The sequence below is a fragment of the Mauremys reevesii genome, linkage group 8 (assembly GCF_016161935.1).
Source record: "Mauremys reevesii isolate NIE-2019 linkage group 8, ASM1616193v1, whole genome shotgun sequence".
In the NCBI taxonomy this organism is placed as follows: domain Eukaryota; kingdom Metazoa; phylum Chordata; order Testudines; family Geoemydidae; genus Mauremys; species Mauremys reevesii.
In genome coordinates, this window is record NC_052630.1 from 8,713,520 (window position 1) to 8,739,485 (window position 25,966).

Here is a 25,966-nt window from a genome sequence, read left to right on the forward strand (position 1 = left end):
TGTTTACCAATTTCCCCTGACATGCCTGGTTTAAACACATTTTAGTCATCATTCCAGCATATATCCATAACTCACACATACATCATGCAAGAGCATTAATGATCAGAAAGTTATTAGTTTTCCAATGACATGTTACATGACACCTTTTAGATACAGATTATAGCCAGAGTGAGTTGGTCAGGACAGCTGAAACCCATTACCTGATACCAGTGAGCCCTTGCCCTCTGGCACCGGGATGCTCTAAGGGTCACACAATCTCAGTTAGTGGGGCTGATATCTTTACCTTATCTTCTGGTTGCTTCCCTTTGCTTACCATCATCACCTCAGTCTTCTCAAGGATGTAATGTCAGCTAGCTCACTCTCATTCATGCTCATATATTGAGAATGAAACTAAATCACACTCTCTGGGTCAGGCAAAATGGATAGATGGGGCTGAGTATTATCAGCATATAGAAAATATGAGATTTCATCCCATGTCTCCTCCCTATTTCCCTCGCCCCGCAATGGCCCTATATGCTGAAAAGGAGGGATGACATGATGGGGCCCTGTGTGGCACCCTCAGGAGAGAAAAATAATTACCTAAAACTACTCTCTGGGATCTCTCGTATGGCAAGAATGAAGCCACCACAAGACAGCTGGGTCCCCAAGTTAGCTGGCAGTAGTCCATGATCAATGTGTGATAGATCGAGCAATATCAGTATGGACATCTTATCTTTAACTATTGCCAGAAAATCATTGACAGTGCAGTTTCAGGTGCTGTAACCTGTTCTGAAGCCAGACTGACAAGGACTGAGAAGCTCAGAGGCATCTATGTAACCTGCTCCACAATCCTAGCCAAAAATGGAAGATCAGGATGACCCTCCTTAAAGGAGGTCATGACATTCTCCATCAGAAAAGGACTCAGTATTTGCTCACTAGCCTTCACCAGCCAGGTAGGGCATGAGTCCAAAGCATGGGTTGTGGAATAGAGTCCAGCATGTCAAGAACTTCACGGAGCAGCACCAGCATAGGTTCTAGCATTGACCTAGCCATCCGCTCAGGGTCCTGCTCTGCTGTCACAGATACAGACAGCTCAGTACGGAGCCAGAGCAAAGTTCTCTGCAAAATAGCAAAAGCTGTTTCCTCCCAGAGGGAAGTGTCAAAATGAGTCCCCAGAGGAAAGCAGCCTAGACAGAGCAGGCTATGTGCTATGCAGGTAGATCTGCTGAGAGAGATGGTGGAGGTACTAACATCTCCTTCATCTCCTGCACAACCAAGGGCATAGGAGCTGGGGAAATCCTGGGTCAGGAGCAATAAGGACATATTACTACATTATTCACCGGTGTGGTTAGCAGCAGCTGCCCTGGGTGCAGCTATCACAGTATTTGTTCTCTCACAGCCTTCCTGTGAGATTGTTTCCCACTAGAAATCAGACTCCCCCACGGGGCCGGCTGCGAAGGGGCAAGGAGAAAGACTGGTGGTGTGGGTCTGTGAGTAACTGAATGAGCGCAGTGGGGTGGTTAGGTCCCCAAGGCCAGATCCTCAGAGTTATCTGGGTGCCTAAATCCACTGATTTCAATGGGAGTTAAGTGTGTAAAATATCTTTGAGGTTCTGACCCACAGTGCGCAGCTGAGTGCTTTCCACAGCTCCCAATGCACAGTCTCCCTTGGACTCCAGCAGGCCCGAACCCTTCTGCCCCGCTTACAGTGCCCCACAAATAGGGTCTAAGCCTCTGCGCCTCCTTCTTCCCCCCAACAGGGGGCGGAGTTTGTGTCTCCCTTTCCCCCCAACAGGGGGCGGAGTCTCGGAGCCTCAATGCTTCCCTATCGCCGCTCCCGCTAAGGGGCGGAGTCCCGTTCTCATCCCATCCCTCGCTGAGTGCGTGTGACGTCATCCCGCACCGGGGGGCGGGGGAAGCGAACCGCCGGTATCTCTAGTGCTCGGGGGCGGTCGCCATTTTGTTTCTGTGCGAAGGGCGGGGACGGGTTTCGCTCAGCTCCTCGCCTGCCGTAAGTGACGAAGGTGACCTCCCCCCGCATCCCGATCCCTTGTCAGGGGCCGGGGGAGGCCGACGCCGTGGTGGACTCGAGCCGGCTGAGCTCGAAGCGGGTCACTTACCGCCTCGGCCAGGGCAGGAGGCTGCCCGAGGTGGGGTAATTGCGGCGGGAAGGGGCCTGAGGGGGATTTGAGGAGGGAGGGAAAGATTCTGAGGGCGGTAATTTGGGGGGTGAAGGACCTGGGGGAGGGGCAGGCTCGTGGGGGGGTGACTGATTTCTGGACAGACTTCGCTGGGCCCTCACACGGGTGGCCCTGGCACCTGCCCAGTTTGCAGATAACCCCCCTGTGAGAACCCCGCTGGTCAAACAGCCCGGACATACGCACCCCCCTCCCCGCGGGAATGCCAGGGAGACACGCGCCTTGTACCCTGACTGCGGATCGGGGCCGGCAAAGGAAGCAGATGTCAGTGGAGGAGCCTCCCCGCTCTCACATCTGGCGGCCCAGTTCTCCGTGGCTGTCGTGGTAGCTCACGGGGAGGAGGCCGGCCTGTGATGGGCCTGGGGGTGAATAGGTTAGTGTCAGTAGCTGAGGTTGCCCAGGGAAGGCAGGGGATGCGTTGGAGAAATGCTGCCGTGGTAACCCTCTGGTGCCCGGGCATCACAAACGTGAAGAGAGGGGATGAGCTCGGAGGGTGGAGGTCGCAGGACTTTATCCTGGCGGTGAACAGCTGCATTGTGCTTTACAATAGGGCAGGGCCTGGCTGAGACCGTACAGAGTGAAGGTGGAGTAACACTGGGCTCCTGCTCAGCTGCTTTTCCAGTTGGCTACTTGATGATTTGGGAGGAGGAGCTTGGGAATCTTCACTCCACAGCAGAGACCACCTCCACGTGGAGGTTGTGAGTTCAGGAAAATAAGCAACAAGGGTCTTCAATTTCATCCTACTCATCTCTTCAGGGTGTAGCAATACTTGGTCTCCTCTTGCCTCATCCCCTCCCCCTGTCCCCCGTGATGATGTGGGACCCCTGAAATTAGTGGGGAGTTGAGTCTTCCCTTTCCTTGCATTGGTCCCTGGTTAGTACTGACTGGGTCCCTTTTTGCATTTAATTTGTGTACACTTGGTATGCTACGATGGCACAGCTGAACCATTGCAGTGCTTTAGCGTAGATGCTGCGTATGCTAATGGGAGGGTGTTTTTCCTTTCTGTGGGTAATCCACTTCCCTAAGAGGTGGTAGCAAGGTTGACAGAAGAGTTCTTCTGTTGATTTAGCGCTGTCTACATGGGGATTTAGGTCAGTTTAACTACACAACTCATGGGTGTGGATTTTTCACACCCCTGAGTGAAGTAGTTAGGCTGACTTAATTTTCTGGTGCACTCCAAGCCTAACAGCTGCCTCACTCTTGCAAGACTGAATTGGTTAGGGTGTGATGATAAAAACTGGAGTCCTCATTAATTTGCAGCTGAATGAAGGGAAGAGGAAAATTCCTCATCCCCAAAAGAGAGAAATTGAAGTCCTTGATTATGAGAAGTGGATATAAAGAGGAATGACTTTGGAGTAGGGAGTGGAGGCAAAAGGTGAGGAATGGAGGGATATATGGGGGAATGGCTTCTCCCTGAAAATATAGTCAGGTATGCGCTGATTCTGCAAATGCTTATGCTTATGCTTAACTTTCCTACCCTGAGTAAGTTCATTGAATTCAAGTTAACCACGTTTGCAGGATTTAGTCCATACTTTTTATACCTTTTGATTCATCCTCTCTTGTAACACCGTGCTTCCTCTTCTTTTAAAAGCTGGTGATAGAAGTGATTTTTTAAAAATCTTTTTGAAAGAAATTTGGTAGGAGGGATTTTTTAACATTGTCAGAAGTTAATTTGATCAATTTGCTTTTTTTGACAACATTCTGATGCTGTTACTTTGTAATATTCTTTGTATAAACTTCAGTGTTAAGAAATGCTTCTAGGTGTGGAGAGAGACAAGTCAGAATTTCTGATATAACTGTCAGTGATCAGTTTCTGAAATGAAAGGTCGTTCACTTGCCTTCTTATTGCAATCGTATTCAAGTATGATGATTCTAGTTTTATATGTCAATTTTAGAATCTCTATCTTAATATATGGAGTGAGTTACTAGCACACTTTATACTGTTTATTTTACATTTTAAAATATGTATTCAGAAGATTCCTTTGGATGTACAAATGGACTTTGATTTCCTGATTGTATAGCTATTCCCTAATTTTTTTTCTGCTTGTCATTAGTGCCATGTGCCTGTCTCAGCAGTCGCTACATGGAACACTTGACAGCAGAAACTCTGTATCTGCTCCTGCACTTCTTTCTGGTAGAGCAGCCAACTTGAAAAATGCCTGCATAGTTCTGTGCTAATGGAGTTTATGAACTGTGGTTGGTATGGATTATAGTACTGCGGTGCTGCATATTTACCTAGGCACTGAGTTCAGAATGTGATTCTATAGATAATTCTAAAATCTGGCTCCGTGTTACAATGAGATTGGCGAGATAAATCTGTGCAATATCTTAAAACTTACGTTCTGAATTAATATATATATACAGTCACTGGTTTATATAGTAGTTACATATAAAATAATGTATAAAGAGCTAATTGTATAAGCTTTGTTATAATGTGGATTTTATTGGAAAAAATGTTTGAAGACTGTTTACATTTGAGTACCCATGTTAATATACAGCACCAAAAACAACGGTTACAAGCGTACACTAGTTTATGGCATAAAGTTTGAAAATAAACATCACTTCTATAAACTTCAGTTCTGTGTAAATAAATATTTTTAAGAAAATGTGCATGTTACCTCACAGTCTTTTCCTTTGCACCATACCATTGCCTATTCTCATTCTTGTCCATTCCTCACTCTCCTCAAAAGGACTGACTTAAGGGTTCTCTCACCTTCCTCGTATTAGTGAATTGGACAATGAACATTGAAAAATGGATTTTCACTTTATTTTTTTATTTTAACAATGAACAATGAAAAATGGATTTTCACTTTATTTTCTTAAGTGAGGAGGTGGTTTTCTTTTCCTCCTCTCCACAAAGCATAGTGATATGGATGTGAGGCCTGAAGCTAGCATCTCCACTTAGTGTGCTCCTATGAGCCCCTACTGGCCAATGACCAAGAAACCATATTCCATAAAAAACCTGGAGGGAGGAGGTGTACTGCTGTTGGCTTTTATGGAGGCATGAGGGATAAATCTGGGCAGTGAAGAAATTTTGTATAGGACACTGATGATTCAAGGCTGCATTTTGATTGGCCATATTGCCCTTGATGATGTCACAGGTGTGCATGACCTCTGAGCGGTTATGTCATAGATACCTTTTCTTTTTATGGATGTTGGAGCTAAAGAAACTAACAATATTCTCAACTGAGGAAAAGATGTAAAATGAAAATGAGTTTTCAAGGTCATTGAGTCTCATAGGTTCAGGACTTTAAAGATTATCAGTGCCTTGATATGCATCTGGAAATGAACAAGAAGACTTGCAAAGACTTGAACAAGGTATAATTTGCTTCTAGTGGCTCACCCAATTAAATTGTTGTAAATAATAGCTGTATTTTGAAGCAGCTGAAGCTTCTGGGTGGCCTTTCTAAGATAGTTCTGGATAGATTGTTATAGAGGTGAAAACATTATCTAAACATTTAGAAGTGACAAAGGCAGGATAATTGTCTGTATTAGAGAAAAATAGATTGAGCTTTCCTGACTCTACAGTGTAATTACCGGTACTGCTTCTAGAGAATCTGGCAGCTCCAAGGCCTCTAATAAAAGAATCTGCATATTTAATCCATAATCTGTTCCCAAGAAGATTATTGTAATAATTTGTGGTGCTGCTATCCATTTTTAGCCACACCTCTGTTCATTGGCAAAGTAAAAATTCCCTATCCTTCTCATGTAGATTGGTCCCTTATTATGCAGTTCTTGTTCTAAGAGATTTCCCAAAAATGTCCTCATTGGAATAGTTTTGTTCCATCTTTATTCAAAGACTGCTTTTATTAAGCAAATCATTTTTTTCAGTCACTTGAGTCGTCACTTAAGACAAATGTCAGTGTAATCATAAAATGTAAGTACTGAGGGAAGATAAGTTAGACAACTTATCCCTGTTTTATTTTTCCTTGTAACTAAATGTAACAAGTTTAGGGTGAAAAAAGTTTTATGTACACATCCAAGTCTTAAGAAGTCAGGAAAAAGAAAAAAGAAAACACAAAGCATTTATATAAAACAAGTAAGTTATTTGTGGAAACATTTGCTCACTTCTTCCACATTTACTCAACTCTGAGTTTTTTAAGATAACCTGTTTTTCTAGCCCTTAACTCACTTTTCCTCATTTTACATTTAGGAGAGTATTCTGTCTGTCTTGAAAAAGCAATAAACGCTTGAACTTTGTGCTGCCTTCCAAGAATTATTCTCTCTAGATTCTAATTCTCCAAAATAAAATCCCATCACAACATCTTGAATTGTGGGCAAACACATTTTTTTTTTCTGTTTTGTCATCGACTACCTTCTCTTTGGAAGTTTAAACCCCAACGGAGTATCTTCAAAAAAGACTAGACCGGGGTAGGCAACCTATGGCACGTGTGCCAAAGGCAGCAGACAAGCTGATTTTCAATGGCACTCACACTGGTCTGGGGGGCTCTGCATTTTAATTTAATTTTAAATTAAGCTTCTTAAACATTTTTAAAACCTTATGTACTTTACATACAACAATAGTTTAGTTATATATTATAGATTTATAGAAAGAGACCTTTTAAAAACGTTAAAATGTATTACTGGCACGCAGAACCTTCAGTTAGAGTGAATAAATGAAGACTGCACACCACTTCTGAAAGGTTGCTGATCCCTGGACTGGACACTAAATTAACTTGAAATTGTTACACTTAATCAAACATCCTGCAAGCAAGGCCCCCCTGCTATATAATGTAGGGTTTCTTTGTGTCACAGCTAACAGCCCACCTCTTACTCAGTGTTCCCTTAACAGTTTGCTACCTGTAATTTTGTAAGTAACACATTTTAAAAGTCCTTAATGGTTTGTGTTCCATAGATCTTCCTTAATTTGCATAGTGATGAAAAACATTCTTGAGGTTTTTGGAGTGGATTAACTACGCCAGCAGAAGCTCTCCCATCAGCGTAGTAGCATCTTCACTAAAACACTATAGCAGCACAGCTGCAGCGCTGTACGTGAAGACAAGCCCTGTAGGATTGAGGACTTAGTCTGTAACCATTTTTGTGTCATGACAGCACAGAGTCCTAACTATATATAACTCTTAGGCTATGTCTGCACTGCTGTAAGGTTTTCTGTGTAGCTGCTCAATGCCAGCAGAAGAGAGCTCTCCCACTGGCATAATTAAGCCACCCCCAACGAGCGGCAGTAAACTCTGATTTCTGTATGAACTAGCCTGTTGAATCTGGATTAGTAGACTGTATCATTTCTGAGTATACTAAAATATAACCCTCCTTTCCCTTTAAATATTTGTGACAGATGCGACATTCAAAACGAAGTCATTGCTCTGAGTGGGATGATAGAAAGAGCTGGGAACAAGGAAAGCACAGTGCTCCCCATAAACGCAAAAAGAGGTCCCACAGCAGTGTACAAGAAAGCAAACCCTATAAATCACATCATTTTGAAGTTTCAGACAGGTAAAAGACTCTTTGGATTATCAATACTGATATCTCTAATTGTAACTAAAATTAATTTAAACCAAAAAATGTTTTGAGTAGACAAGACTGGTAATTTCTTTAGGATTTCACTCATTATTTGCCAGGTTTAAGAGAGAATTTGTTTTACTGATACAATGATCTAAATTATTTAATTGTGAATCTGTTACAAAATATTAACATGTAATCTGTTTCTGTGAATACCCACATGGCAACAATATGTAGTATTAAATTTCAAATAAAATGTTTCTCATGTATATGAGGATGGGGAAGGAGATGAAGGTTTGCTCTCTTAGAACATTTCATAAGAGGGTAAGTATGGGTTAGATTGGTTTCATTCATTGTTCAGGTGTCTTTTCTCTCTCTTTTTTTCCTTTAAGAGGGGATATAGGTGTTCTGTTTCCTTCCTTTGAGAGAGGAAGACCGTATTTTAAAGAGCTCATCAGTTTGCTTCTAAAATGGTAGGAGTGGATGTTTGGCAACACAAGATGCTCTTTTCCTAGCTCTGCAGCTTTCATGGCCCCTGCTTTCTGAGGGGAGAGTCTTAACCCCAAAAATCTCTCTGGTTCTTAGTGTGTTAATACAGAGTACTAATAACAGGAGTAGCTCCCTTTTAGATTTTTCAGGGTGGCAAATTGGTTTTAAATTTTTGTCTTTTATGCTTGTATGTTTTAAGGACATGGAAGAGGATCATTGGTGTATACCAAAGAAAGGGTGGGCTTGCACTTTATCTTTGATTTTTGTATGTTTTAAAGAGAGATTTTGAGTTGTTGGAGTAGAGTTATGCCAGCTGTTGAGACAAATATTTCCTATTTGGATCTGGATTTCTTGTTACTTGTACAGGTTATTCTGCTTACACAATTCCAAAGTAAGGTAATATATGTTAGACAGGTGACTTAACCAGCTCCCTCATATAAACTAGCCTGAAAATCTCTAGATGTTTGCTAGAGGGGGAGATGTTGTAAAGCAGAATTTGTGCTGTAAATAAAAATGTCATAAATGTTCAGTTAAGCATTAGCAACTCAAGTAATTTTTCTTGTTGGACCACAAGTATTTTTAAAGTGGAGAAAATTCACTTTAAATGTATTTTCAGTCATTATTTGGAAGATAGATCCATAAATGAGAGAGATCATCATGACCGGAGATATGTTGAGGAATACAGAAATGACTTCTGTGAAGTATATGACCACAGGCATTATCACAGAGACTATGAAAAGAGTCACCATCACCACTATAGCAAATCCTCTGGTCGAAGCAGAAAAAGTAGTCATAAAAGGAAGCATAAGAGACATCATTGCTCCAGTCACCATTCACATTCGGTATGAGTAATTTTTAACTTTATTATTAATAGATTAGTGATAGACTTCTTAATTGAATGTTAAAACTTCAATTCCTAAGCCACAAGTACCTTGGACAGATATATTTTATATATAAAGGGTTCATAGCTGAATCTCTTTCTCTGTGTGTGTGTATATAAGTGAGTATATATACTTATTAGATAGTACTAGGGAAAAAAATATCATTAGTATTATTTTATCCAAGACTTGGTTCCATTGGAAATATCCTTTGGCCAATAGTTAGGTTACTGACATCTTCTAAATTCTGTTCTGGAAATGAATGCAGGCACCTTTCCTGCTTCACAATGCAACTGTCACAGTGTGGTCAAACAGATATTTTACAGCCAGTTTGAGACCCCGCTGAACTCCAATACTAAAAAAATTGAAATATGTACCCCCGTATTTAAATTTGATGAACATGACATGCAACTGATGCCTGTAATGTGTTAAAAGAGAGAGACTTCACTTCCATACCTTGCTCCTCGCATAATTTTGATCGTTCATATGTCTGACTGATGGCTGTCGAATGTTTTATTGAAGATTGGATAAGCATGCTATCTGAATTTTTTTACTGTGCTCATTTGAATATCTTCAGCTCTAAGTTTTATGATTCTAAGTATTCATACTTCCCCACTCTTCAGTAGAAGCAGAAAGATGTGTTAGATTATACACTGCAGTTCAAGGGCTTTTTGAGTAAATTTTTCTCTTTTGTTTCTCTGAATATGAAAAAAGTAATATTGCTTGATAAATTTTTTAATTTCTAAAACCAATATGTTTTAAAACCTTTACTGGTCAGTCAAGGAACTCTCCCCTGGTTAAAAGTTCGTATATGTACAATACAATAAAGATTATTTTTTCCTGTTTAATAGCAAGCTATTACTAAATAATGACATTGCAGTCTTAATCTTAGTCTTCACTTAAACCAGTGTTTGAGAGACAATTATGTTTTGTTTTCTGTTGCTTTATCACTTGAAGTATTTATCTGAAAATCTGTTCCTTGCCATGTTTTTCTTCTGTAACATAAACTGTGCCCTGTGAATTTCTGGGGACTGAATTTGAAATTGCTCCTGCCAACTGTTCGTGCCCTGGTGCGTAACTGAATGCCTGAATATCTCCCTGCTGAATGAATTGCGTATTCTGCCCTGAATTCACTGTGATATATTGATTGGCTGGACGATCTTGGTGCCGTTTCCAGAAGAGTCACCGAAGGAAAGGATCCAGGAGTGTAGAGGATGATGAGGAGGGTCACCTGGTCTGTGAAAGTGGAGACGTGCTAAGAGCAAGATGTATAGAACATTTTTCAACACTTTTTTTAAAAAAGCTTTTCAGCAGAAACTCTGTTTAGAATAGTATGTCAGAGGAGGGGGGCTAAAGAAATCTTCATTGTTCTTTGTTTTGTTCTTTTGTGCTTTTTTGTTCTTTTGCATATCTTTTCTGTAGAATTTAAATACTATTGTTCAAAAGTTCCAAAGTAGTAACTGAAGCTTGAGATTAGAACAAGAGATAGTTGTTAGCTAATTGTTTCCATGACACTTGTCCAATAACGTAACATATTCAAATGCTGAGATTTAAGTTTAATTATGCTTTTATAATGGCACATTTTAAAATCTTACATTAATAACATTCATCATTGGTTGAGTAGGTCAGTAATTGTTCTGACTTGTGTTTGTTCTTTTTAGATGAAATTATTGCCACGTTAGGGGAAGGGGCATTTGGAAAAGTAGTGGAATGCATTGATCACAATATGTAAGTATGTTAGTCATCTTCTTAAGGGCACTGTCTCAACAAAACCCCTTGGTTGGGATCAGAAATGATAGTCCAAATGTTATATTGCTTTGACACAAAATACAGATTCAGATAAAATGTAACATGTCATATATTCTGAGGAGGAGTCTTTGTGCTTATCAGTATTGAAGGGACATCACAAACCTGAAATCTAGTCACACTTCAAAAATAAATGTAGTTTCAGATACTATTGCACCTGCTGCTGACTTTGCCCGTCAATTTTTGTGTGGTTCTTCAATTATATTTTACTATCTTTTAACTGTTTTATCTATCCTGTTGCTATGCAAAAGACACACACAGCACTTACAACATTTGGCAAACAGTGAATCTGTGATTATACACAAAATGCTGGCCAGTGCACAAAGTAAGCAAACTGAAAAATATATGAAAAAATATACGTGGTTATGGAATATATCTTTGTGTTTCTATTTCTCAGACAGCATAAGCTTGTTCTGTGATCACATTTCCCTTGGAAAATGTCTGCTAGCAGAGTGTTCCCTTCAGAAAGAGGCCAGTTTATAATATTTAACACTACTTTTTAAAAAGTACAGTACAAACATCAACTAAACAGCAACTCCTCATTAATTGCCAGGCATAGATAAGTATTATTATCTCTACATCACAGATGGGGAAACTGAAATATAGGTGGCACAGTCCTTCATTTCTTGTGCTCCTACAACTCTTGTTGACTTTGGGGGATTTTGGGTATGCAAGGGGATGTGGAATTAAACTCAAAGAAATTGCTGTAGATAAGGCCACACAGTAAGTGAGCCAGCATTATATTGTTAGTTACTATTCAAGAGTTTGAGACCGGAGTTTCTAACTCATAGCAATTTATTCAGTCCACTAGGTCAGTGGTTTTTCAACATATCCATCAAACCTCTTATGAACACACAATAAGACAATGTCCTTCCTCCTCATAGAATATTATGATTGTTTATCAAGGAAATGGCATATTTTTTGATCAAAACATTCCCCTCCTTCCTTCTGTGTGTATTGGCTCATTTCAACAATGTACTTAAAGCTGCAGATTAAAGTAATTAACCAGGTGTTTCATATCTCCTGTTCCACTAACATTGTTATAGTTGATTTCTTCATCTCCTTTTGATGGTTAATTCATGCTGTCATTTGACTAGTCCTTTTCAGATCTTGGTGTTAAATCTTGAATGATTTTTAAATCATTACCATTCCAACTAATCAATTGGAAAGACAATATTATCTGAATGTGTGAGAGAGGGTGAATTGCTTGGATCTGTGCTCAGTTTTAAGAAAGACAAAATTACAATTAGGGCTTTTGATTAATTGCAGTTAACTCACACGATTAACTAATTGTGATTTAAAAATTAATCGCAATTAATCACAGTTTTAATTGCAATGTTAAATAATAGAATACTAATTGAAATTATTTTTGGATGTTTTTCTACATTTTCAAATATATTGATTTAAATTACAACACAGAATACAAATGCAGTGCTCATTTATATTTTTATTATAAATATTTGCACTGTAAAAATGATAAAAGTATTTTTCAGTTCACCTCAAACAAGTACTGTAATGCAATCTTTTTATCATGAAAGTGCAACTTAAAAATGTAGATTTTTTTTTTTGTTTTATTACAGAGCTGCACTCAAACACAAAACAGTGTAGGCATTAAAGTTTTACAAGTCCACTCAGTCCTACTTCTTATTCAGCCAATCGCTCAGACAAACAAGTTTGGTTACATTTGCAGAAGATAATGCTGCCCTCTTGTTGTTTACGTCACCTGAAAGTGAGAACAGGCATTTGTGTGGCACCATTGTAGCCGGCGTCGCAAAATATTTATGTGCCAGATGTGCTAAAGATTCATATGTCTCTTCATCTTCAACCACCGTTCCAAAGGACACACTTCCATGTTCCCAAACTTGTTTGTCTGGGTGATTGGCTGAAGTAGGACTGGCTTATAGACTCTAAAGTTTTACATTTTTATTTTTGAATGCAGTTGTGTAACAAAAAAATCGACATTTGTAAGTTGCACTTTCATGATAGAGACTGCATTATAGTACTTGTATGAGGTGAATTGAAAAATACTCTTGTTTTTTTACAGCACAAATATTTGTAATCAAAAATAAAGTGAGCACTGTACACTGTGTTCTGTGTTGTAATTGAAATCAATGTATTTTAAAAGATAGAAAACATCCAAAAATATTTTAATAAAGGATATTCAATTATAGTTTACCAGTGCGATTAATCACAATTAATTTTTTTAATCACTTGACAGCCCTAATTACAGCATTAACATTATAAAACAAAAAACATGCAGATTTATCAAATTACAATAGTGGGAAACATGCCTTTAATCTAAAAGTAAGCTAATTCTTATACCTTCTCAAAGTTAATTTTCACTGCAGCCAGCTGGGACATTAGAAAACAACAAGAACAATGTGGTGTATATTGCAGAGAAACTTTTTTTTGCAGTACTGTCCCTTCTTTGGAAATGAAGACCCTTGTTCAATATTTTTGTCACCTTGAGACTAGACTACTGTAACACGTGCTGCTTGAGGTGAGATCTTGAGGCCATCTGGAAACTGAGGCTAGCGTAAAACTTAGCTTCCTGCTCATTAACCAGAGCTCCTGTTAAAAACCATATAATGCTTGTCCTGCCTTCAAGTGCTAAAATCAAATGCCCAAAAACGAATCTGCAATTCTCTAGTGTCCACAATCTTCCAGTGTCCCCGGTGGTCAGGGTGTATTCAAATTTTAGATGTTTGTTTGAGAACTAATATAGTTAATCTTCTTTTTCAAAGGAGAGGAATGCATGTAGCAGTTAAAATTGTGAAAAATGTTAGTAGATACCGTGAAGCAGCCCGTTCAGAAATACAGGTATTGGAGTATTTAAACACCATGGATCCCAGCAGCACGTTGTAAGTATAAACATGCAATATAAGCCAAAGAGTTAAGGATTTGCAAAATGAACCACGTATGAGTTGAGTATTCACTTCACTTTCTTTCCTTTTTTTAAAGCCGCTGTGTCCAGATGCTGGAATGGTTTGATCATCATGGTCACGTTTGCATTGTGTTTGAGCTTTTGGGACTTAGTACCTATGACTTTATTAAAGAAAACAGCTTTTTGCCATTTCATATTAATGACATTAGACAGATGTCATATCAGATTTGCCAGTCTATAAATTGTAAGTAAACTTAATGTTTTCATTAATGTCTGCATGTTTATCTAAAAAAGTTTAGGAAATATTTATATATATATATATATATATATATATATATATATATATATATATATATATATATATATTGTGTGTGTGTGTATATTGATTTCCATTTTCTCCTTCTTTTGTAGTTTTACATCATAATAAGTTGACTCATACAGATCTGAAGCCTGAAAATATTTTGTTTGTGGAGTCTGACTATGTAGTAAAGTACAACTCTAAAATGGTAAATTCACATTTTTTATTCCAATTCCCATTGGACTGTCCTTACACCACCTTTTATTTTGGTCTTTTAAAAATTAACTTGCCGTGTGTAAAAGTTATAGTGGTAAAAAAGGTTGTCTTTCCTAGCTTCCATATGCTCACTGAGATGTGCTGTCTTTCCTCTTAACAGACAAGATTGGTCTGATTTCAACCAAACAATATCTAAAGTAGCAGAACAATATCATCTGATAGTTCACACATGGCCAGTGTTGCTTATTGAGGTTCTGGGGGTTCATAGAGAACTTTTGAGCTAAGAACTGTGAGTTGAACTTATGCTTTTCCTGGATACAAAAGTCCAGCATGGAGATACAATTTCACTGTCTTTTTAAGAAGTACTTGTTAGATCCTTGCTCAAGAAACTCTCTCAGTATTGAGAATTGTGCCAGTTTTGCCCTGCATCTAATCTCTCATTTTCAGGGAATCTTTTTAGAAAGTTGTAGAGAGACTAGTGGTGATGCCTCAGATTTACTTGACCTCTATCAATTTGGTTATGATATGGAGAACAGTTTGGTGGTGTCGGTCAGTGTTCTGGCAGTTGACAAGGACAATCGTCTATGCTGTTTTTTCTATATCTGTCAGGTGGTGGTATGCCAGTGGGACCTGACCAGGGATGGAGAGGGTTGCTTTCCATTCTTTTCTGAGAGACCCAGAGCGTAGCATTGGGGTAACTGCTTGTCTGCCTAATAGCTTTGCCATGTAAGGTAACATAGTGTTCTGTTATGTTGCCCCTCCTTTTTTAATGTGCACAAGCTGCTTATGGAAATAGTGAGGTAATTTGGGCTTTGCTGCCCTCGGTTTGTGGATGAGATCCAGGCCTGTTTCGGTTTATTTAGATCTACAGTGGTGTAAGATCTATGGTCTCTATCAGCATGTACCAAAGATTTAGGGCATGGAAAGGATCTTCCTGGGTAAGAGAGGTGTAACATTAAGGATAACAAACAGATGAAAGGGCAGAAGTACAGTAATATGTGCCTTCTCTGTTGAGTTTGCATTTTGTCACTAAGGTTTGCAATTTCTGGCAGTTTTGCAATTTTGGATCCTCTATATTTGAATGTTCAGATAACGTAATAAGTAAAAAAGCCCTCTTACTTGCATTTTAGCAAGAAGGTTTTGTAATTTTATTTTGGATGTAGATTTTGCCACAGCTATCCATGCCTTGTCATATCCAGATTGACTTGCTGTTATGCACTATACAGAATGTGGCTGCCCGCTTAGTCAGCAGAGCTTCTCCCAGAAAGCATATTGTCTGTGATTCAAAGATTGCACTGGCTTCCAGTTAAGTTAGAGTTCATCTCAAGTTGTTGATCTATAAAACCCTTTGTGGTTTGGGTCATGCATTCTTTAGAAACCACTTTATGCCTCATGTCTGGTTGGTTGGTTGAGTGTATTGGGACATTCTAGCATAAAATATTAAGATATGTTCAGCGGAGGCAAAGAATTTTCAGCAGCGGATGTTGATTTTGGAATTTCCATTTGTGCATATGTGCTCATGCACTGAGCTTCAGTGCAACAGAGCCCATATTTGCTGACTTTCAGGACAAGTTGCAAAGCTTGTTCCTTTTGCTTTGTGTATTGTGGGATTTTTCATAAGAACGGCCGTACCGGGTCAGACCAAAGGTCCATCTAGCCCAGTATCTGTCTACCGACAGTGGCCAATGCCAGGTGCCCCAGAGGGAGTGAACCTAACAGGCAATGATCAAGTGATCTCTCTCCTGCCATCCATCTCCATCCTCTGACAAACAGAGGGTAGGGACACCATTCCTTACCCATCCTGGCTAATAGCCATTTATGGACTTAACCACCATGAATTTATCCAGTTCTCTTTTAAACGCTGTTATAGTCCTAGCCTTCAAACCTCCTCAGGTAAGGAGTTCCACAAGTTGACTGTGCGCTGCGTGAAGAAGAACTTCCTTTTATTTGTTTTAAACCTGCTGCCTATTAATTTCATTTGGTGACCCCTAGTTCTTGTATTATGGGAATAAGTAAATAACTTTTCCTTATCCAACTTTTTGTTTTGGTTTTTTAGAGTTGGGCTGAATGGGAGTAAATGTAGGGAGGAAGTACTGTTTTATAGGGCTGGGCTGGAAGTTTATCATGTCATTAGGTCAACTGGAACCCTGTAGGTATTTTAAAATTATATGTGTATGAACCTAGAATTTTAAATAAGCATGTCTGATTAACAAAATGTAACACGTGTATTTTGATTGTTACAGAAGCGGGATGAACGCACACTAAAAAACACAGACATCAAAGTTGTAGATTTTGGAAGCGCAACTTTTGATAATGAACATCACAGTACTTTAGTGTCTACAAGACATTACAGAGCTCCTGAAGTTATTTTAGGTCAGTAGAGACTTTCAGGCCTTCTCACGTATGGGATCTTGGTCCTTAACTACTATTCACTCCAGAGCATCATTATTTTCCATAAACTGCTCTAACTAGTTGTTGATAGTCCTAATTATTTAATATATAGTCCTTTCTGCTATTACCATCTAGTAGGTAAATGATGGCTTACCCTATTAATAGCTCAACAAAAAGCCTCTTTCTTATTCTTAACTCTTCCTTTCCCCACCTATGACCAGAGAGGTGCTAACAGGCCATTTCACTTTGAACGGCCCCTTGAAATATATTTTAACTACTTGTGCTAAACCGTCTGTTCCGCCTTATATTTGGCTGTGACACTCTGGGTATGACTACACTGCAATTAAAGGCCTGTGTCAGCTGGCTCAGGCTGTGATGCTGTAAAATTGTAGTGTAGATGTTTGGGCTCAGGCTGGAGCTTGACCTCTGGGTCCCCATACATGCCCCAGCCCGTACATCCACACCTCAGTTTTGTAGCCCCGCAGCCCGAGCCCTGCAAGCCTCAGTGACCTGACGTAGACCAGCCCACAGGTATTTAGGTGCAGTGTAAACATACCTGCTGAGTACATTTCCCAGACCTGAAGAAGAGCTCTGTATGGCTTGAGCTTATTTCTCTTGCCAACAGACGTTGGTCCAATAAAAGATAGTACCTCACCCAACTTGTCTCTCTCCTGGGACCGGCATGGCTACAACAACACTGCACATTAAAAAAAACCTGACAGTTCTCATTTTTTTCGAGCCAAATTCTGTTTTCTGTACTGTCAAAATGATTTCAGGGAGAGAAAAAATGTAAGGACAAATGGCTTAGGAATTAGGCAAACATTAGGTGGAGGTTGATTGGTAACTTATACAGTTTCAGCCTAAGCTAAAAATTAAACATGCTTTGGAATTTTTGTTTGTCTTTTGTAGCGCTGGGGTGGTCACAGCCCTGTGATGTTTGGAGCATAGGTTGCATTCTAATTGAATATTACCTTGGTCTTACAGTATTTCAGGTATGTATGTTAAGCAGTTATGTACCATGTTATTACGGGCTCTTGACTTGATTTCCTAGTGCCATCTACTTAAAAAGAATGTAAATATAAGAGGCATAAAATATGTTTGCAAATTTAAGTGTTATAATAGAAAGTGTAAATAGTGATACATTTATATAAAGATAACATGTTACATACAATGTCTTACAAAATATAAAGTAGTCATTCTTTTTTTAAATCCTCTTAGCTTTCATAACTTTCTCAAGCAAAACACCAAAAGTTACATAATTTATTTGTAGATGTGGTGATTTACAGGGAGGAATGAAGTAGATAGAACTAGGTTCCAGTAGCCTTTTGGCTGATGTTAAAGTTTCAGAAAATTAATTCAGATGAACATGGTGAATTGCTAGGTATGCCACAAGTCCATAGACTTTGTGGTGTTCTTATACTGCATATAATCAGGAGAGTATAGGGGCAATTATACAGATGAGTAGGAGGAGATATGATATTAAAAGGCTTCCTATGCTTTCAAGAACCTTTGACATGGTAGTTACATTCTTAATAGGTTAGAGCATGGATGGAGTGAGTACCTGTAGGTTCTAATCAAAACTCTGTCACTGACTTACTGAGTGATCTCAGGCACATCACTCATTCTGTCTGTCTCTCAGACTATACATCAGTAAAATGGTTATAATAGGAACAGGTATTTAAGAGTAATGTTCATGAAGGATGAAAGCCACTATACATTTAAATTGTTATAATACAGATCTACTCAGAAAATTCTGTTGTCTACAATATCTTAAACCAAATTTTGCTGCTAAAGTGGGTACATATTAATTTCCTAAACACTGTCTAGACTATAAAAAAGCTGATAAGATAGGAATAATCTTGTTTAGATTATACACTTTTGTTCAGGGAACACTTTACTCTGATTGGAAAGCATAGTGTCTACTTACAGCACTGCATAACTGATTTTGTTGGTAATGTGTAATGATTCTGTGATAAAGCAATGGCTGACATTTGATGTGTAGAATAAGTATACTTAAGTGGAAGGGAAGAAATAGTGTATAAATTGTAATGACTTTTTTTCTACAGACACATGATAGTAAAGAACACTTGGCAATGATGGAGAGAATGTTAGGGCCTCTACCAACTCACATGATTAAGAAATCAAGGTAAATATGGTAAGGGGGGGCTAATAGCAACTCCTATATTTAGGTTGTGTAACACTTTTGATTCTTGTGACCTTTTTAGAGAAAATCTAATGTTTCTCTTGCTGCAGTACTTTGAAATTCAGCAGAGTGGAAGTCCTAGAGCCAGAGAAGTGCTATAAATTATAAATTGTGCTTAAGCAGCGAGATGTTTGTCTATAGAGCTTATCATTTGTGCTGAGGAATTCTGAAGCATCCAAAAACAGCCCTTGAAAATCTAAATTGTGCAAGTGATTATCCATAAGACCAATTCTTAAGTCCATCAGTAACTCACTAGTCAGATATATTGTACTTTCCAACAGTGTTTAAAGTGCATGCAAAATTTGGGTAGCAGGACTGGGAGGGAGATAGCTGTAACATCCCAAACATTTCCAACACCTAGCAGTGTTGAAAGCATAAATAGAGATGGATGGATTTAGAGAAAGAGACTTCACAGTCAACAGTCTTTTGAGATGAAGTCTCTTCTTATCTCTACTGGGGCAAGTCATCTGGGTCCGAGGACACTCTTGTAACTGGTGAGGTGTGGAAGTGGTGTGGATCTGCTATACAGTGGGTCCAGGAGGTGGAGGGACAGTGCATGGGGTGCACTTTAGAGCCTAGTTCTTTATAAAATCCCTGCATCTCTGTGCACAGTGGGGTTTGGAGGATGGAGCTGGAGCGAAGCTAGTGGATTTGCCACTGTGCCAATCCATTCCCAGCACATGGAGAGTGAGGGGTGGAGTGAGAGGCAAATAGCACAAAGGTTACTCCATTTGTGAGACTAAAGAAACAGGCATGGAGTAATATCAGTACTTTGGAGTGGTCTGGTCTGGGAAGGAAGGATTTCTTCCCCACAACACAACAGGCACCTCCAGAAGACAGGCTTGGATGGTTGGGCTATGGGTTGTGCAAGGATTTAAGCTTTAGACAGCCTCTCTGCAGATTCAGGAAGATAGCACTGTGTTAGTTACATTAATTGCTTGCTTATTGGTTACTTTTACAAATAAGTTTCAAAAGTTATTTTTCGGAATGAATGCTTACATTTGGCAGAAACTGGATAAGACTCCTGCATCCTCCTCTACCCCCCATTTCCTCCCCCCCCCCAAAAATCATCCTACTTGCTGTCGACAAGTGCATTTGTCAAGCATTTATTTGGACCCAGTAGCTTTTATGTGTTCGGGGAATATAGTCCCTGAAGACTTTGATTGTATCCAGTTGTACTAAGAATTTGACTTTGACAACTTTTTTCAAAAACTAGAAAGATTAAATGTAAGAAACCGAAATTATGATAACAAAAGTTATAAAAATCAGTAAGGCTGACATCCTCTCCTTTACATGTACCACCAGTCTAAGCTGAGGACAAGTCACTCTCTTCTTTGAAGCTTCTGGCTCTCTAACTTTTGTCAGTAGTGTAAATATAGTTTAAATGTTTGCTTTTAGTGGTTTGAATGCCAAGGAAAATGAAGTAATTAACCTGCTTTGTCAGTATTCTGATATAGCAATAGATAACAGGTTTTCTCATCTATGTATGTTAGCTGGAAAATAAAGGGGTTTTTTTTAATCCAGGTATAGAGGGATATGAAGTATACATCATTTTTATGGTGCTTCAAAATTACTTAGAAAGATGTAGATATTTCCAGGATCAAACTTACAAAATATTGCTTAATAAAACTCTTTCTATGCAGAAAACGCTATTTTCAGCATGACCAATTGGACTGGGATGAACATAGTTCTGCAGGTCGATATGTTAGGAGACGTTGTAAACCATTAAAGGTAAAACCCGAAGCCATCAATTTCTTTCTCAGTTGGATTCATATTTGTGAAGGATCTATGTAAATGAGTTTTTCTTCTTTCTTTCAGGAATTAATGCATTGTCATGACTCAGATCATCAGAATCTATTTGACCTTATTCGCAGAATGTTGGAGTATGATCCAGCCAAAAGAATTACTCTTGATGAAGCCTTGCAGCATCCTTTCTTTGACTTGTTAAAAAATAAATAATTCAGAGATCTTATGTGTTTCTCCGAGGAGACTACATAGACTGTGTCAGTCAACAGAGCTAGCATGAGATTTTTGTAAATTTTAATTTATTTTGTACAGTTAAATTTAAATATTTCCATATGTTTTGTATCACAGCCATGTTCATCTTGTTGGTCAGTTATGGTCTTAATCATGGATGTCAAAAATGTAAAAATTAAAAGTAATTTTCATTTTTGAAATAGGTTGCATTTTTTTAAACTTGTTGGCATACTAATACTTTCACAGATAGGTCTAACAAATATCACCTTTTTCTTTAGTTTGAAACAAGAGTCCACGTCTTTAATCATTAAAGTTTAAACAATGCTGGAAAAAATGTTGCATATATACCTAACATTAGGTATGTGCCCATACATTTCTGTATGGAGACATGTAACATTATAAACTAGTATCCTTTAAATATTTCAAATATTTTACATGCCGTTTAATTTTAAAAGCCCTTAATTGTTTTTTGTTTTTCAAATTCAGTAGGTCTTACTGTAACCTTGCTATTTAATACCTACTGAGCAGTTATCTTCTGAACTATGGTTAATGACAATTGCAAATCTAAAGAGAGGGGAGTGTATATTTGTGTGGGTCATTTTTTCCAAATGTTTGGCGTAATGCACATGTGCATAAATATAATCTGACTAGTCCGAATTCCTGGAAACTTCTGTTGGCCCTGGTGCCCATACTGGCAAGTACTCCTTGGTTAAGATGACAGTTTACTAAGAGTATCACTGACATTTTCACTTTACGTTTGTTTGAATCTCTAAACACCAACAATTTCCTTAGTAAAGTGTCTCACAGTGAGTGTTTTTGTGGGACTCTCCTGCTCTACCAAACATAAAAACCTGTCCCTTTACTCTAATGAAAAAGAGGGTGGAGGAAGTATTGTCTACCCATGAATTTCAGAGTGAGGGAATCACTAAACTTCTGACTACCAGAAGAGACTCTTTGCAAATTTGTAGTTCTGTTAAATAAGTTTAGGTTAGCCAGCTGTGGATAAATACAGCAGGAATATGGCAGTAAAAGTCATGGTTTTTTTTCTATAAATTGCAATATGACATCTCAAAGTATCAGTGGCTGTCAAAAGTTGAACAAAGGTTAATCACTGAAACCCTGGTCCTGCAAGGAAAACCTGTATTCATGCAGAGTCACAGAAGTGGGTGCTGCACATGAGCACATCAGTTCACACGTGCAGTTCCCTTTGTAGGATCAGGAACCAAAAAGGTGGATACAAATTTCCATCTGCATCATTGGAAGTTTGTGTGTTGAATGCTAAAATTCCGTTACACTTTTCTGTCCCAGTTGTAGCAAAATCATCCTCATTAATGGAATGGACACCTGCATGATCTCCTCCCCAAGTATTAAGTCTTCATGATTTAAATATTCTCATGAAGTTGGTCTGTATTTACTTAAGAACTAATAGTTCTGCTTTAGCCTCAGGAAGTCATAACTCAGGCCTTTTCAACGGTGCAAAAGAGAGGGGGAAGAGAAGATGGATTCTTAGTCATAATTGCTGAGTGTGGAAACCAAGTCCTTTTCAGACATATTTTCAAGAAAAAATTGGCACTGATTGCCAGCCCATTTCCTACCTGCATCACGGTTTTGTTGTATTACTCAGTGCTACTTAACTCACTTAACACAGCATGATTGGCTTGCTGGGTGGGAGGGTCTATGCTTCTAGAATGTCATTCATCTGGTGGTCCCCATAAGAGTCTGGGTTTGGTGATGTGCAAGATACAGCTATTTAGCCAGGTCTTTACTTAATTTTTGTAAGATTCAGATTAGTGGTTGTGTTCCATTAGGCTGTTTTTGGGTAGGAGTGGACACTAGATCTTGGGGCAAAGCTGCTTGTGTCTGGTTCTGTTTCATCTGATCTTCTAAACACTCTTGAAACAGTAGAATTGTGCTGGGGAAGATCTTTCACAGCCCATTCTTCTCTGTGTACATACCAACTCACCATGCATGATTATCTTTCATAACACTCACCCCTTCAATATAGTCTTCCCCCTCCACTCCCTTGCAAGCTCCATCTCTCTAGTACTTTTTCACTTTGCCTAGCTGACCGTATAGAAAGAGAGAGGTGATGTATTCCTCTTTCCTATCTGCAACACCTACTGCTGGGAAATACAGGCCTCTCCCAAATGGGTAATTTCCCTTTGTTCTTAATTTCAGTCCTCTCAAATTTATTTACCACAGCTATCTCTGAGGCAAAGTGGGAGAAAGTAAGCTCACATTGGCAATGCTATGCAAATCAGAGGCAGCTGTTGGGCTTCTGCCTAGGTAGCAGTCCTTCCAATGACCACCTAGTCTAAATAAATGCATTGTTATAGTTATCTCATCAAACTCTGCAGTTGTACCAGGCTCAGGAAAGTCTAGAAATTTGAAGGGAGAAGATCAGTGTCCCTGCTCTGTCCTGCTTAGCTCAAAAGTGAGTATTGTAGCCTTCAATAACACAGCTACTAAAAGATGCTACATAGGCTCCTACGGTGATAGATTTGAAAAGGAAACATCACAGCCACAAGCACTAGCTTGTTTGCTCTGAGATGGAAATGCAATTTTTTTCAACTTTAACAGAAAAAGTAAAATCAAGATTATATATATATAGCAGCTCTGCTGGGGGTCCCAAATGGTGATGCAGGTGATATAGGTGTGGAATAAGACCTTTCCTAGCTGAGTGCAAGAGGTTCCACAGATGTTATAGAAGTACTATGAAGCGGTGGCTGCAGCTGGGGACCAGAAAACTGCCAGAATCCTTTTCTAAGATGTCTGTCCAACTTGTCTTGCTCTCTTCCTTGACTTCCCACAGTGTTACCTTCACTTGGAAAAAATCAGGGGGTTGAGGAGGGAGAGAGGTTTAACCATTGTTAGCTAACACATCTTAAAATGTGAGTGTGGACAAGGCAGTTTGCAGACTCCCCCTATGTGTTTATCTCAACCTGATAGCCTATGTGAAAGCTAGAGCTGCCTTGGCTGCACTAGAATTTTATTGCATGTTGGCTAATGTGGCAATAAACCCACCTTTTTTCCTAGTACTGATGTACCTGTGTGGTTTTGCTTTCATGTGCAGCATACAGCCACCAATAGCTTCCCTTCGTTCCAGAATGCAGCCCTCGGTGAATAGTGGTAGAAACAAGGTGGAAGCCCTACAGTTAAAGGAGGAGGGAGGGACAAACTGGAAAAGAGGATGGGGGAAAAAAGAAGAGTTGGAAAGGGAGTTAATAGAAAGAAGAGATAAATAGAAGTGAACTGGAAGAAAGTTCAGAGGAAAGGAGAAAAGTGAGGGAACTGAGATGGAGAGAAAAATAGGAACACAAAAAAAGCAAAATAGATTTGGGACAAATAGAAAGACAAGAAGGGAAAGGAACTGCTGGAAAGGGAAGAGGTGGGATCCACATCAAGGTTGACATGTAGGCACCAGGTGCAAGAGACAGCCACATAGTCATCACAAGTATGGAGCAAGGCATGTCTCCCATCCCAAAAGGTTGAAACCATGGACTGACTCAGAGAAAGAAAAGATTCACAGCAAGCCAGGAAGAAAAAGCTTACCTGGAAAGAAGAACAGTCCATGCCATAATGGTGATGGTACAGAAGTGCAAGAAGACATTGATGCTTCCTCAGCATTAGAACATTATTGTTCTTGTTCTCCACAGTGATCTAGTTTGTATTTTCTCAAAGTCCTCCAGCTTACTGAGTAATTTATAAACCACTTTCACAAGCCTACATACTTTACTGCACTGCTCCTCTGTGCATGGAGCTGCTTATGCCAACATTGCAATTCCATTTTTCTCACCGTGAACTAAGCCTATAGGATCCATCGCTCTACTGGATCTGTATGTTGCAGTATTGTATTGTTCCTAGTAAAATGGACTACTTGTAAATGAATAGTCTTTGGCAAAGTGGGATTAATTCCTGCATGTGCATTCTCTCAGAACCTATGATTGGCCACTCGGACAATACATGTACTTGGGAGCAAATGAGGGATCCATGAAGGGACTTAGGCACCTAAAAGCCAAACTTAGGTTCTACTGCAATCCACAAAACTCCTGATGATCCCTGTAGGTACCTAAACTCAGCCCCTAAATTTTTCAGAGTATGAAGGTCTACCTACACTTGCAACTCTGCAGCAGCACAGCTGCAGGGCTCCAATGTGGACTATGTATGTTGACAGGAGGGCTTCTCCTGTCAGGGTAGGTAATCCACTTCTCTGACAGGTGGTAGTTAGGTCAACAGAGGAATTCTTCCATTGACCTAGCACTGTCTACACCTGGGGTTGGGTTGCTACAGCTATGTCTCTGGGTGGGTGCAGATTCTTCACACCCTTGAGAGCAGTAGCTATGCTGATATTCCTACCGTAGACCAGCTGTAAATTCCCTCAGTGCCTATGTTCCTACCTCTGAGCAAGCATGCTGCTGTCTATCATTCACCTAAGCCCTAGATGATGCAAAAACCAGAGGAAGATAGGCGGTGTTCAGCTGCCTAAATCATGTGGAGGGCCTAATCTGGCAGACATGCTCATAGGCCACCTATCAGATTGGGTCCCATTTAAAATCTGGCTGGCAGAGAAGAAACTGCCACTGTCCATGCCCAGCTTACAGCTTTTAGAGCACCCATGTAGGAGGGCCTGGGTCCCGTTCCCTTATTTCAATCACTCATTATTTATGTAAAGGGCAACAGCTTTACCAGGAGAGATTGAGGGCACTCAACATTAGAGTGGCCTGTAGGCTTACAGCATTATCCCGAGGGTGGGAGACCCCTGTTCAAATCCTTTCTCCCCCGCTGGCAGAGAGTGGGGGGAATTGAACCTGGATCACAGGTGTGTGCCCTAACCAAGGGGCTTCTCCAGCCATTTTCTGTGGAGGCACCTACCTCATTCTCTCTGCACTCAGGTGGCTTAGGCGCCTATGCACTTTTTGAGAGAATGAGGTAGGTGCCTCCACAGAAAATGGCTGGAGAAGCCCCTTGGTTAGGGCACACACCTGTGATCCAGGTTCAATTCCCCCCACTCTCTGCCAGCGGGGGAGAAAGGATTTGAACAGGGGTCTCCCACCCTCGGGATAATGCTGTAAGCCTACAGGCCACTGTGATTAAGGCTGGCAGAATCTGTTCCCCAAAGAGGAATTACAAGTTATATTTTCTAGCATGTGTGCCAGAGGCTAGGAAACTGTAAAATTCCCTGAGCATTACT

At 39.7% G+C, this 25,966-nt stretch overlaps 1 protein-coding gene across 24 annotated transcripts; it reads left to right on the forward strand.

Annotated features, from left to right (window-relative positions):
* Positions 1-1,863: 1,863 nt before the first annotated feature.
* Positions 1,864-20,928, forward strand: CLK4 (CDC like kinase 4). 24 transcript variants are annotated; one of them, XM_039484538.1, is made up of 16 exons: positions 1,900-1,989; positions 2,727-3,551; positions 4,231-5,494; positions 6,126-6,215; positions 7,470-7,627; positions 8,739-8,964; positions 10,178-10,268; positions 10,662-10,728; positions 13,551-13,667; positions 13,768-13,934; positions 14,102-14,196; positions 16,448-16,577; positions 17,505-17,587; positions 18,662-18,741; positions 20,442-20,529; positions 20,617-20,757. In XM_039484538.1, the coding sequence occupies exons 3-16, from the start codon at positions 5,450-5,452 to the stop codon at positions 20,755-20,757; spliced, it is 1,578 nt and encodes a 525-aa protein (XP_039340472.1). In that variant the 5' UTR covers positions 1,900-1,989; positions 2,727-3,551; positions 4,231-5,449. The 24 variants fall into 24 exon arrangements, with proteins under 24 accessions (XP_039340484.1, XP_039340491.1, XP_039340472.1 ...); XM_039484537.1 differs by having other exon boundaries at positions 1,928-2,128; positions 20,617-20,928; XM_039484543.1 differs by having other exon boundaries at positions 1,928-2,128; positions 6,131-6,215.
* Positions 20,929-25,966: the final 5,038 nt, after the last annotated feature.